Genomic DNA, 12743 nt, shown 5'->3' on the forward strand with positions numbered 1-12743 from the left:
TCTACTCATATTTTTGCTTTCATTTTGGTATCCTTCTTGTTTGGAATTCTGTTAACCTTTTATCTGTATGTGCAAACATCTGATTATTTTGTTATGTCTTCTAAGGTGGTCTTATCTGACCATTTATATATTGAGATACTAATTTTAATCTGTTTATTATTTCAAGAAGGTACAGGGGTTGTTGCAAAAAAAGGACTATTTTTTAAAAACCGTTGGGTTCATTGCTTTGGAAAGCATTGTTTTGGCATACCTTGTTTAATGTAAAAATTGAGATGAGGGGAAATAACTTTCCTGTTATTTATGGCTTAACCTACTTGTTTCATTCATTTGGGTTGTGAGCTTATGTTCTGTTTGAAATTTTAGATTTTATATTTTTGCAGAAATATTTAATGTTCTGTATATATTATATAGATCCCACCATGATGAAAACAAAATGTGAATTTCAGAGAGTCAAGTAAATGATTATGTATTTCTCTGATTGACTATATAAAATGGTAGGTTTTCTTAAGAAAAAGTATGTTATTCCTCGTTCTCAGATGGAAAACCTTTCAGATTGTTTTCAGTGAAGACTTTTAAAACTATCGTCAGGTTTGAGAAACCTTGAATTTTTAGGATCTTTACCTTTTATTGAGAAACTATTTAGTCCAAATTAACCTGAATTTATTTGAGTGAGGCACTACATATGCATGATTGAATAGGACAGTCTCTAGTGAAGGAAATGTGTACACAAATAACTTCATTGTAGTACTGTGAGTCCAATAATAAATGTGGACATTAAGATGCACTGGGAGTACTCAGCCAAACTAAGACCTGCTTTTAGGAGTTGCTGAGTTTAAAATACGAGAATGGGTTAACCAGACAAGGAGGGAAGTGGGAGGGCATTCTAGGATGAGTGAAAAAGCATGAATAAGGATACTGAGGGGCAAAACAACAAGAAACTAAAAGTAATTCAGGTTTACTGGATCATAAAGTGTAAAGTGAAAAGCTATGGGACTTTATATGCTATGCTGAGGAACTTGAGTTTTATCATAAAATATTTTCTCTCATTCTTTTCCACTAAAGTGCGACTAAAGTCACAGGAGATTGAGTAAATGCTTTAGAAGTATGACAGCAAAGTCTGCATAGACCTGCCACATATTTGAAATTTCTCCTAAGACATATTTTATTGTGAAGAATTATGAAAAATGTTCTATTTTAAAATTGATAAGTGTGAGTTCTTAAGTTCCTAATTTATAGACTGAGGATAATAATAGCATTTACCTTTTAGGATTGCTGGGAGGAGTAATAACTATAAAATGATAATGACAATAATGGCCAACATTTTTTGAGGGCTTACTTACCAAGGAACAGTCCTAAGTGCTTTACTTCTGTTACCTCATTTAATCCTCAAAACACCTCAATGAGGTAGGTATTTTACTATCTCCATCTCATTTCTAGCAAAACTGGGGCATAGAGAAGTAATTCACCTAAGGTTACACAGCTAGTAAGTGGCAGAGCTTGGTTTGAACCTAGGCAGTTTGAATATAAGACATTCTTACTGTATTATACTCCCATTTTATGATATCATGCATATAGAATATTTAGCTTTGTATCTGGCACATACTAATTATAAACGTAAGCAATTATCAATAGCAATAATAATAACTTACTTTGTCCAAATCTTTGAGTTAAATTGAAGTCCCCAAGAAATTGTGCTGTTTTTTTGTGACTTGATTTACACGTGACATACCATTGGAGTGCAGAAAGTGTGACTCCCAAAGCCATGCTTTTAACCATTGCTGCCTCCTTCCTTGTTGGTCTGTCTCTACATTAGATTTTAAATCCATGGCAGGGACCACATCAGTTTTTTTCATCATGGTACACTTAGTCCTTAACACTGCATCTATGATATAAAAATGACCAAATTTGTACAGTAAATGAGAATTGGAAAACCTGACATTTTCACCTGATCTTAGCATTATTCATACTACCTATAATTGTGTTTTAATTGTTTTACATATTTTTTACATGATTGTTTTGTTTTACATATTTTTTCTTCAGTAAGGAGTTCATCTGCTTGTGTTCTACAGGGCATTCTCACCCTGATCTTAAAAGAGCCCTGCTTGGTAACTGGTATCTGTTTGTCCTGTAGTGATCACTCAGTTTTCAGACAATGAGGAACATTAGAATAACATTTTGGTCTGTAACTGGAATCTGTTAGAAATATAGATTTTTAAATGTTTGTTCTAAGAAACATTAAACAAAAAAAAAAGACTTTGACATTTTTCCTTTACCTTTCACATTAAGTCATTTCAAATAAAGATAAAATAATTTTCTTCATAGGGTTCTCTGTTATTGTGGGTTAACTCATATTTTCCTCCTCTCCTCTATCTAGAATGTCTTAAACCATTCTACCTTATGAGAAATTGGATGTTCTTGCAGATAGTCATTGTGGGAGAAAACGTTTCATTTAAGTCCCAGATGAGGACCGAAAACTTGAAATCAGAGGAGCATCTGAAATCAAGTAATATTAGGTAGGATAAAAATTACAAGGGATTTCTACTTGTTTTTATTCCTTTTGGAGATGTGTATTATTCATACTCTGTGAACACTAATAAAATTAGAATCTTCCTGAAGCATTTGATTTTGGCCAAGATCGGGATGGGGCATGCTAAAGTTGTATTATTTATGTGACTTCATGAGAACCTTGGCTTACGTTTGCTTTGTCTTGAGCGTTTATATCTTGTGGTCCAAGGAAGCTTTTAAAATATTTACTGAAGTAAATTTAAAAAAATGTTTTATATGAGGTCTCTGAATATTTATGATAAACATAGGGACAAATGATTTATGCATCATCCTTTAGAATGAAAATTTCTGTGTTTTTCTTTTTTTTAAAAAAAAATAGTAAATCATGTGAGTGCAGGTAGCATCAGCTTGCTGTTCTGTGTGTCAGCATGGATGCAATCAAGCCTCCCAAGTGCCTGTAGAAATAGGTATATGATAGTATGCTAGAGAAGCCCTCTTGTACATGTGAAGTAATAATTATTGCTACAGCAGCTTATAATGACTGAACATGCAAAGATGCTTGATCTCAAAGATGCAGCTTTTAACCAAGAGATGATAGTTGCCTCTATGAGCTGATACTATGAGCGTGATACCTCTAGCCTGGCCATTTCAGAAGGCCTTAAATATGTTTATGAGCTCGGGTTTGGAACTAGACTGCAAGGGTGGAACCCAAGCTCTGCCATTTCCTAGTTATGTGACCTTGGGCAAGTTATTTAACCACTCTGTGCCTCTATTCCCTCATCATCAAAATGGGCATAATATTATTACTTACCTGATAGAATTGTTGTGAGAATCAAAGATTTAGTAATATGAAAGCTAAAACCTGGCAAATAACAAGTGATTAAACTATATTGTTATTTTACTGCTGGTTAATTCTTAACAGATGAGTTTAGTCTGTTATCAGTGTGGCATTTCTATAATTTATAATTGTCTTGATATATCAGTTCCAATTTTAAAAATGCATTTGTTAAATAATGTAATCAGAACTAATGTTTGGAGAAAAACAAAAAAGAAAAAACTCTGACTCAATTATTTTGTAATTTTTATGTATCTGCCTCTAGTTTTATTTTCTATTTATACTAAGAACATAGTCATCATGACATCTAAACTGTTTTTCTTTTGTCGCTTGTGGTGGTAGAGGACCTAGGGTTTTTTACTACAACTTTGAAATGTCTTTTTCAACCCAGTGTGCCCCTTCAAAAGGGATCTCATGAAGCAATGAGGGGAGGGAGGGACGCCTGACTAGCCAGTCAGTAACCAGATTAGCAAAAGTAATTTAGTGGTCATTGAACTATTCATGTCACAATCAGATTACCCCTCTTTGTTCAAATGATCATTTAGGTTCTTTATATAATTTACTTGTCTTATTTATTCCTCATAGCAACTTTGAAAAGTAGTTTGTATTCTCGTTTTATGGATGAGGAAACAGTCTTCTTAGAAGCTCCAAGATAGCACTACTTATTTGTAGGAAAGCCCAAATTCAGACCCGAGTCTTTTTGCTTTATATTACTTTCCATTACATAAAACTGCCTCCTGTATGGTTCGTATTTTATCACTCAATAATTCAATAAATTCAACAATTTTTAGTGAACAGCTGCCATGGGCCGATGCATTCTTCTGGTTGTTATGGCCCTTATCTTTTCTAACACTCCCAGTGGCTCTTCTTCTTAGTTGTATTCTAAGCATATGTCTATCCTTTCACTCACCTTTATTGTATTGAAATTATGTACATGCCTTTGTATCTGTCACCTTACCTAGAGGTCCTTAAAAGTAGGTATCTGCCAGTGTTACCAATTTGACTATTTAGAGTAAAAAAAAAAAAATTACTTATTTTAATTTGTACTTACTGGTAGTATTTCCTTTTTTGAATTATCAATTTGGTCTTCTGCTGATTTTTCTGTTGATGCCTTGATTTATTTATTTAGTTTGTGACCAAGTCTCACTCCTGTTGCCCAGGCTGTAGTGCAATGGTGTGTTCTCAGCTCATTGCAGCCTCTGCCTCCTGGGTTCAAGTGATTCTCCTGCTTCAGCCTCCCGGGTAGCTGGGATTATAGGCACCTGCCACCATGCCCAGCTAATTTTTATATTTTTAGTAGAGACAGTTTCACCACGTTGGCCAGGCTGGTCTCAAACTCCTGACCTCTGGTGATCTGCCCACCTCGACCTCCCAAAGTGCTGGGTGCTGGGATTACAGGTGTGAGCCACGGTACCTGGCCAATATATTTTTTGTATTAATTTTTCCATTTTATCTAATCCGCATGGCTCTTAACACTTCTCTGCATTCTTTTCTTTGTCATTTTGTAATCATCCCAAATATTTACCATTCTCCACAGCTTATCCCCCTCTTTCTTTCAGACACAGATAGGATCTACCATATCTCTGAAATTGAGGAAATACAGCTCTAAATTCCCTACTCCCAGTATTTCCCAATTCTAACACATTTCTGTTTAACCTTACCAACCTCCAATTTTATCCTGACTCTTTTTCAAGGCCAGTCCTCTTCCTATCTTAATAATATCATTCTTATTTCCTTCTATCTCTTCCAAAACAGTGCTGTCAGTTTTATTTTCTCCTATATCTTCAACCTATTCATTTCTTACAGCTTCTTTCCTTTATTCTAAATACTCTCAAGTGTCTCTCCAATTGTGGGGGAGGGGAAGAAACTTCTGTTTAGCCATGGCCTCCATCTCTTTCTCTTTACACAGCCCAGCATCCTAAGAGTTGACGTAAACTTCTCCCTCTTATTTGTTCCTCAACCTCCTGCATCCTCATGTAATCTTTTCTCTGGCGAGGCTGTCATTGACCCTTATTTCACCAAATCTGACACACTTCCCAGTCCTTATTTATCTCATAGTACTTTTCAGCTGTCTGTGATATTGATGACTACTCTTCCTTTTTGTTCTCTTATTTTCTATACTCCACTCTTCTCTTGCTCTTATACTATTCACCAGTTTCTTCTTGGTGTTCTTCATGGAGTGTCTTTCATCTACCCTTTAAAAATGAAAACAGAGAACTAGCTCCACCATTCTGTGTTTCTGGGCAGTTACATTTACTCTCATGGTTTTAACTGCCATCAATGTACTGATCACATCAGTGCTGTATCCCTAGTCTCAAGTCTCCCCTTTGCTTGATACTTATCTCTGAATGCCTGCTTACGCATTCATTAATTCAACAAATTGAACACAATTTTAGTGAACAGCTGCCACAGTCAAGGTATTATTGTAGGTGTTATGGGTATAGCCCTGAACACTATCTTTTTTGCATTCTCCACCTTCTTATATACCCAGCCGGCCAAACTAACAATCTGGGAGTGACAGACTCTTTCCTCTGCTTTATCTTCCTTTCTTTTGGCTTAATTTACCAGGTATTTCTTGAATGGTTTTTCCATTCATCTGTATTAACACATCCTTACTTCCAGTCTTAAATCTATAGTAATCTTTTTAAAATGTAAATCTAACAATGCTATGCTCTTGCTTTAAGTTCAGCACTGGTTTCCTATTAAAGGACAGAATCAGAACTCCAGGGCATGTCATGCAAGGCCTCTCACAGTGTGCTCTGTCTGGATTCTTCAGCTTCATTATCTGTGGCTTTCTACCTCACATTTGATGCTCACTCACTAGCTTAGCTTTGCTTTTTATTGTTCTGTTATTTCTTCTGCTTGGAAGAATAACTCCTTCCCATCCTTTGAAATTCTCAGACCAGTGTTGGTCCTTAATAAAACTAGGTACACATTTTTAAAGAATATAAATTAAGGAGCGAATGTTGTGGTATAGAGTATTGTCGTGTTGGGAGATTTGAAAATGCTTCCTGAGCCCTAAAGTGCCATAAAGAGAAAGCAAATTAGTATTTTTATTAATGTGTGCAAGAAAAACTCCTTTAGGAGCAGCATCTTCTCTAGATTTTCTTTTCCAAATGAAATTCAGCAGTAGAGCAATATGATTTATATATCTCTGATTAATATTGTGAGACTTGTGTGTGTGGGTGTACACGCATGTGCTCACATTAAGTGCATGCTTACCTTATGTCTGGCCAATTATTCAGCATAAATAATTATGATTAGATTATTGTGTTTATGGCTATGATTGATAAATGCTGTTATTATCCCAAGTATTTCTTAGAACTCTGTGAAACAAGTGAACAGATTAACTTGTGGCTTTTGGTTAAATTTCTTTAAAAAAAAAAAAAACTCCCAGCGTGTTCTCCCAAAATAAAAGAGAGTGATTCACTTTTCCTTAGCAGCTGTGAGTTTAGAAGATGTTGACTTACTTTCCTGAATTCTGCTCAGAGGGGATCGGGAGTTCAGGCAGAAGGAATCTCCCATTTTATGTGCCCTGACTTGGAAATACCTTTACATTTTTAAATCATGAATCTTAGACTATATATTCTTTTTGTGTTTGTTTTTTTTTTGAGACAGAGTCTCGTTTTGTCGCCTAGGCTGGAGTGCAGTGATGTGATCTTGGCTCACTGCAACCTTCACCTCCCAGGTTCAAGTGATTCTCCTGCTTCAGTCTCCAGAGTAGCTGGGACTACAGGTACATGCTACCACGCCAGGCTAATTTTTGTATTTTTAGTAGAGATGAGGTTTCGCTGTGTTGGCCAGGCTGGTCTTGAACTCATGACCTCAGGTGATCTGCACACCTCAGCCTCGCAAAGTGTTGGGATTACAGGCGTGAGCTACCGCACCCAGCTGTTAGACTATATATTCTTAAAAGAGATTATCTTGTATTTGTTACCTAGGATTGTTACATAAATGCTATATATAATCAAGATATTTGTTAAAGAAGATAACCCGAATTTTAGTATTTTCCTCTAGTGACATTATTTGAAAAATTATCATAAAATTGTGAAGTATTAAAGGCTCCAGTTCTATGGGTTGTTACTATCAAACATTTCAAATTTTTTTTTCTCATACCCTTGTGTAAAAGAGGAACTATTATATAATATCATAAAATGAGGGTTAGGAGTTATACTCTGGAGCCATATCGATTATGCTACTTCTACTACTTACTGTGACCTTGACTAACGATACTACTTAGTAACCTCTATCTCCTTGGGTTTCTTGAGCTATAAAGTGGGGACAATAACAGTACTTCGTGTGAAGTAAATAATTTATGTAAAGCTCTTAGAACAATGGCAGTAGTAAATGCTGCATATAGTGTTAGCTGTACTTATAGGCACTGTAGTATCTATATATATTCTAATGTACCTGGTACCTGTTACTACCTCTACTATAGTACCTGTAGTATAGTATATAGTACTAAGTACTTAGAATGCATTAAATGTATTTATAGATCTTGATTATTCCACGAGTATTTATTGTTTCAGTTTATTAGCTTTCAACATATTTGGCTGTCACTGAATGTTCCATATTTTGTTCAGCCTTTTAATGACTTTTTCTTTTTTTATCGCTTGATAGAACTGCTTAATTTTTCCTATTAATTAATAACTAAGAATATATTTTGATAGCTATGTTTAATAGTGTTACTTTATTATTGAAAGCATGGTGATTTTATTCTTGGTTCATTCATTCTTTTCATTAATTCCTTCAGCTTAAAGAATTAAAAGGAATTCATGTTGCCATACCCTCTACCAAGAAAAAACATTTTAAAATTTTTTCCTCTCTGTATGAGCATTGGCTGTAAACTTTAATGTTAATTCATTGATAGTCTTTATAACGAAACCAGAGAACAATTGTCTTCTTTGGAGACAAAAGTTTCACTCCATTGCCCAGGTTGGAATGCAGTGGCACAATCACGGTTCACTGCAGCTTCAGAACTCCTGGACTCAAGCAATCCTCCCACCTCAGGCTCTTGAATAGCTGGGACTACAAGTACACACCACCACACCAGCTAATTTTTTATTTTTTGTAGAGATGAAGTCTTCCTCTGGTGTCCAGGCTGATCTTAAACTCTTGACTCCAGTGATCCTCCTGCCTCAGCCTCCCAAAGTACTGTGATTACAGGTGTGAGCCACCATGCCTGGGCTATTTTTTTCTTTATAAAGTAAAATAATGATATAGCCAATTTTGTGCTAATCTATTAAAATATTTATATAAGGTTACATATCCATTGATTTGATTTCTAGTACATTAGTTTTTAAAAAGAAAGCTAATAGTTGCTTAGGGGTGGGAAGATGGAGATTCCTCTTCTTGTGAGGCAATAACTCTTAGCTTAATCCTCCCACCTGTCTAAATGGATATTTTGGGGATACAGGAAAAAAAAAAAGTTAGTGGATAATAGTGTATAAGCCAAACTTTGTTTTAAAGAGTTTGTCAGTAGATTCTATCAAAAACATAGCATGGCCTGCAAGTACTGTTTCTAATTATATGAGACTATATTTTTTAAAATAGTCCACTTTGTGACAAGATTAAGATATTAACTAATAAAAACAAATAAACACAGACTTTTACTCTGCAGACACTATTGTTGATGATTCCTTATAACCATACTTTGGTTTGGGAACTTAAAGATGTTTTACTTCTCGTTCTTTTCATCAGATATTCCTTAGAGCAGGAGATGGCAAACTTTTTCTGTTAAAGGATCAGATAGTAAATATTTTAGGGTTGGTGGGCCATGTGGTGGTTGTCTCAACTCTCAGCTCTGCCTTGGTAGCTGAAAACAGCCATGGACAACGTGTAAATGAATGTGTGTGGCTGTGTTCCAATAAAACTGTCTTCACAAAATTAGATCCAGGATGAAAGGGAATTTCATTCACAAGCCGACCACGGCATTTGAGTGTAAAATTTATTTCTTGTGGTCCTTTTGATAAAAATTTTAGATATAATCTATTTCCTTTATGAACAGATCTTTTAATTTAGGCTAATTGACTTAAATGTTAATGTTCCTAGACAAACCAACATTAGCTTTTTATGTCATATAATTTTGTTATTCTACTTTGAATGAAATAGAAATAACTTGGACTTTGTGGAGTCATTTAAGAACAAAATTTGTACCTGTTTGTACCTGACTGCTTTGTGACTGGAAGAATTATTTTATATCTCGGAACTTCAGTTTTTCCATTTATAAAACAGGAATAATTCTAGCTATTCCATAGGGTTGTTATATTTTCCATTTAGCTATCTTTATCAATTCAGTTTAGCAAAGTTGTTTTTAAAAAGAAAGGTAATAATTGTCATTATTAGGAAGGTAATAAAAGTAATTAACTTGTGCTTCTTTCAGAACCTAGGATAGAACTGCACAGAAATGAGCACCTCTACCCTTGTCATACTGAGGAATCAAAGATGGAATTTCAAAATATTTTAACGTCTATGTCAGTTTTTGTGACATTTTAATATTTCTATTAGTGCTTGACTTTTTAGTTTTACAGTTTTTCTTGGACAGATTATAGCATGGTAAAAATACGGAGTAAAATTTTAGATCTTTGTTTATCAATGGGAGCCTGCTGCAGAGTCTGCAAGAACTATAGTTCATCACCTGACAGCTTGTAAGAAAAGCAGATTATTTGTAAATTACATTTATATTATATACCCCATATAATCTTTGACTGGAAGTTGGTAACATCATTAGGTGGATGTTAGCATACTGAAATGTTACTTGTTCATCTTTACAAAACAAATCATGTTTGGAATGAGAAAACAACCTTTAGATACATGATCCTAAGTATATATGTTGCATATACTTGAGCATTGAATTTTTAGCTAACATAAGGAAGCATAGTAAAATATATCCTTTGTAGCTTTACAACTCAGGGACAAAATGAAAGGTCATTCATTTAATCTAGTAAAGGTGCATAATTAACCCTAGCTTTCTCACTAAAAGGTTTATAAATTAGTACTGTCCAGTAGGATTTTTCAGGGGAGGAGCGACAGTTGTGACATTGGTAGGATGGGGTACATGGTATGCTTTATTAAATTGTATAATCTTAGGTTTTAAAGGCATAAGCCAACAGTTTTGCAAATATGTATTTTTTTTAATGGCAAAAATTAACACCTGAAGTGAAGAGTGAAGTCAGGCTGGATGGTTAATGGAATTTGATGTGATGTTCCATTTTACGACTAAGTGTGGCTATTTGTTTAGTATTCTTCATTTATGTTGCTAGTTCTCATAGGGCTTATGGTTACCTCCTTAGCACTAAGTTGTGATTCTGTTGTTTGAAAGCTTAATTTTTGAAAAGATGTAAATATCTTTTAAAGACTAAGAGAATGAAAGGATTTGCTTTACATTTTAATGAAACTTAAATTTATTAGGTTGGTGCAAAAGTAATCGTGGTTTTTGCCATGTTAAAAGATGGCAAAAACCATGATTACTTTTGCATCAACCTAATACAATTGATATTAAATACTTAATAAATTATATAAAACAATATTTAAACAGTAAAAAATGTTAAAACCTTAATATTCTCTAGCTTTCATGCTAAAAGTTCATTTTTAAAAATGGAAATCTCAGCCTGGCATAGTAGCATGCGCCTGTAATCCTAGCTACTTTGGAGACTGAGGCAGGAGGATCTCTTGAGCTCAGGAGTTGAAGACCATCCTGGGCAACATAGCAAGGCCCAATCTCTCTCTCAAAAAAAAAAAATCTCTCTTAAGTTTGTATACCTACCTTCTTAAATAGAGTATATGAGTCTGATTTATACTTTTCCTCTCATTAAAAATATTGAGTGTCTGTTGTGTGCAAGGTGCTGTGCTAGTAGACAAGGAGTTGTGATAAGCATTCTTAAAATCTATAATGTATAATATGAAGAAAAACTAGAAGTGCTGTGAGAGCATAAAATAGGAATATCCTTAATCTAGATGGAGTTCAGGTAGGGCTTTCTGAAGCAGTAATGTTCTGACTGAGGTAAAAGATTAGTGGTAATTAAGCAGACAAAGGGGGAAGAGGTGTTGCTAGCAGAGTCTTTTATAAAGACCTCTAGTGTGAAAGAAGCAGGGTATACTGGAGAAATTAGAAGTCCAGTCCAGAAGTCCAGAAATGAACCCGGAGATCAAGGAGTGAAGAGTAGTGAAAATAGAGTTCAGAGACCGTCGAATGTTGTAGGACACTTTAGATTTTGTTCTTAACCTCAGAGTAGTGGGAAGTCATTAAAGTGTTTTAAAGGGACAACTGGTAGATCAGATTTGCATTTTTAAAAGATCCCTCTGAGAGCTGTTGGGAGAACAGAATGAAATGGGGCAAGAGTGAAGTGGAGGAAACAAAGTCAAGGGATGGTTCTTGAATGAGAGTGGCTGAAGAAGAAATGAAGGGAAATCAACAGATTCAAGATATAGTTAGTAGATAACATTTTTTGGAGTTGATAGATGTTAGAGGTTTGAGAGAAAGTTGTCATGGAGGACTTCCAGGTTTCATCCTTCCACAATTGGAAAGCTATGACGCATTTGCTAAGATGAAAAAACATTAGAAAGAGAACTAGAGGTAGGGGATGGGAATGGGTCTTGAGTTCAGTTTTGGACCTCTTGAACACAGGCAATTCTTGAAGAATTTGAGAGGAAAAAAAAGGCAGCAGCTAGAGGGGAACATGGGGCAGAAGGTTTTTAAAATGTGTGAAATACTTGGACATGTTAAAATGCTGAAGAGAAGGAAAGATCCAAATGAAGTGAGGGAAATCTCAAAATTGGTGCAAGGGAAGGGGTAAATCAAAGGCACAATCCTTAAGAAGGGTTAGCAAGAACATACCTAAGTGGAATTATTGTTCTTAAATATTAAGAGGTGCACTACCTCTAGTGTTTTAACAAGAGAAAGTAAGAAGCAGGCTGTATATATAAATGTAGTACATCTTTAGTAAGTGGGAATTGTTTTCCCTGAGGTATAGAAATGTCACTTGGAGGTGAGGAAGGGGTATAGGAATCAGTAGCTTGAGAAGAGGGGAAATTTGAAATAGTTATGGTGAGGAGTGAATTGAGAAATGTAGTAGGATTTTTTGGCAGCATGGAGAGAATTTTTAAAAATTTAATGAATGTCATTTAATATTATCTTAAGTAAATCACATTTGGAGGAAAACAGCAAGAAGGTGGACTCTACTTAGCAGAAGAGGTCCCTAAGGGTCCTTAAACTTTTTAAGTGTTGGCATTAATTTGCCAAGACCTTGTGCTACCCTGATGTTAAAGTAAGGATGCTATTTGCAGTGCCATAAATATAGCTGCTGTATATCCTTATTGTAGTATATTATTTCACCTAACTTTTAGTGTTATCTATATGTTAGGCCTCGTTTGTTTCTAACTGATACTCTTTTTCTTTTTTTTT

At 34.9% G+C, this 12743-nt stretch overlaps 1 protein-coding gene across 1 annotated transcript in view; it reads left to right on the forward strand.

Moving 5' to 3' along the window:
* Nucleotides 1-1307: 1307 nt before the first annotated feature.
* SMG7 (SMG7 nonsense mediated mRNA decay factor) overlaps nt 1308-12743 on the forward strand; it is a 58538-nt gene continuing 47102 nt past the window's right edge. The window contains exons 1-2 of the mRNA XM_011934150.1: nt 1308-1404; nt 2375-2513. Of these exons, the coding sequence (XP_011789540.1) occupies nt 2398-2513 (116 nt within the window). The 5' untranslated portion in view covers nt 1308-1404; nt 2375-2397. The remainder of the gene's footprint in view (nt 1405-2374; nt 2514-12743) is intronic.

Source organism: Colobus angolensis, unplaced genomic scaffold (assembly GCF_000951035.1).
Source record: "Colobus angolensis palliatus isolate OR3802 unplaced genomic scaffold, Cang.pa_1.0 Scaffold132, whole genome shotgun sequence".
NCBI classification, from domain to species: domain Eukaryota; kingdom Metazoa; phylum Chordata; class Mammalia; order Primates; family Cercopithecidae; genus Colobus; species Colobus angolensis.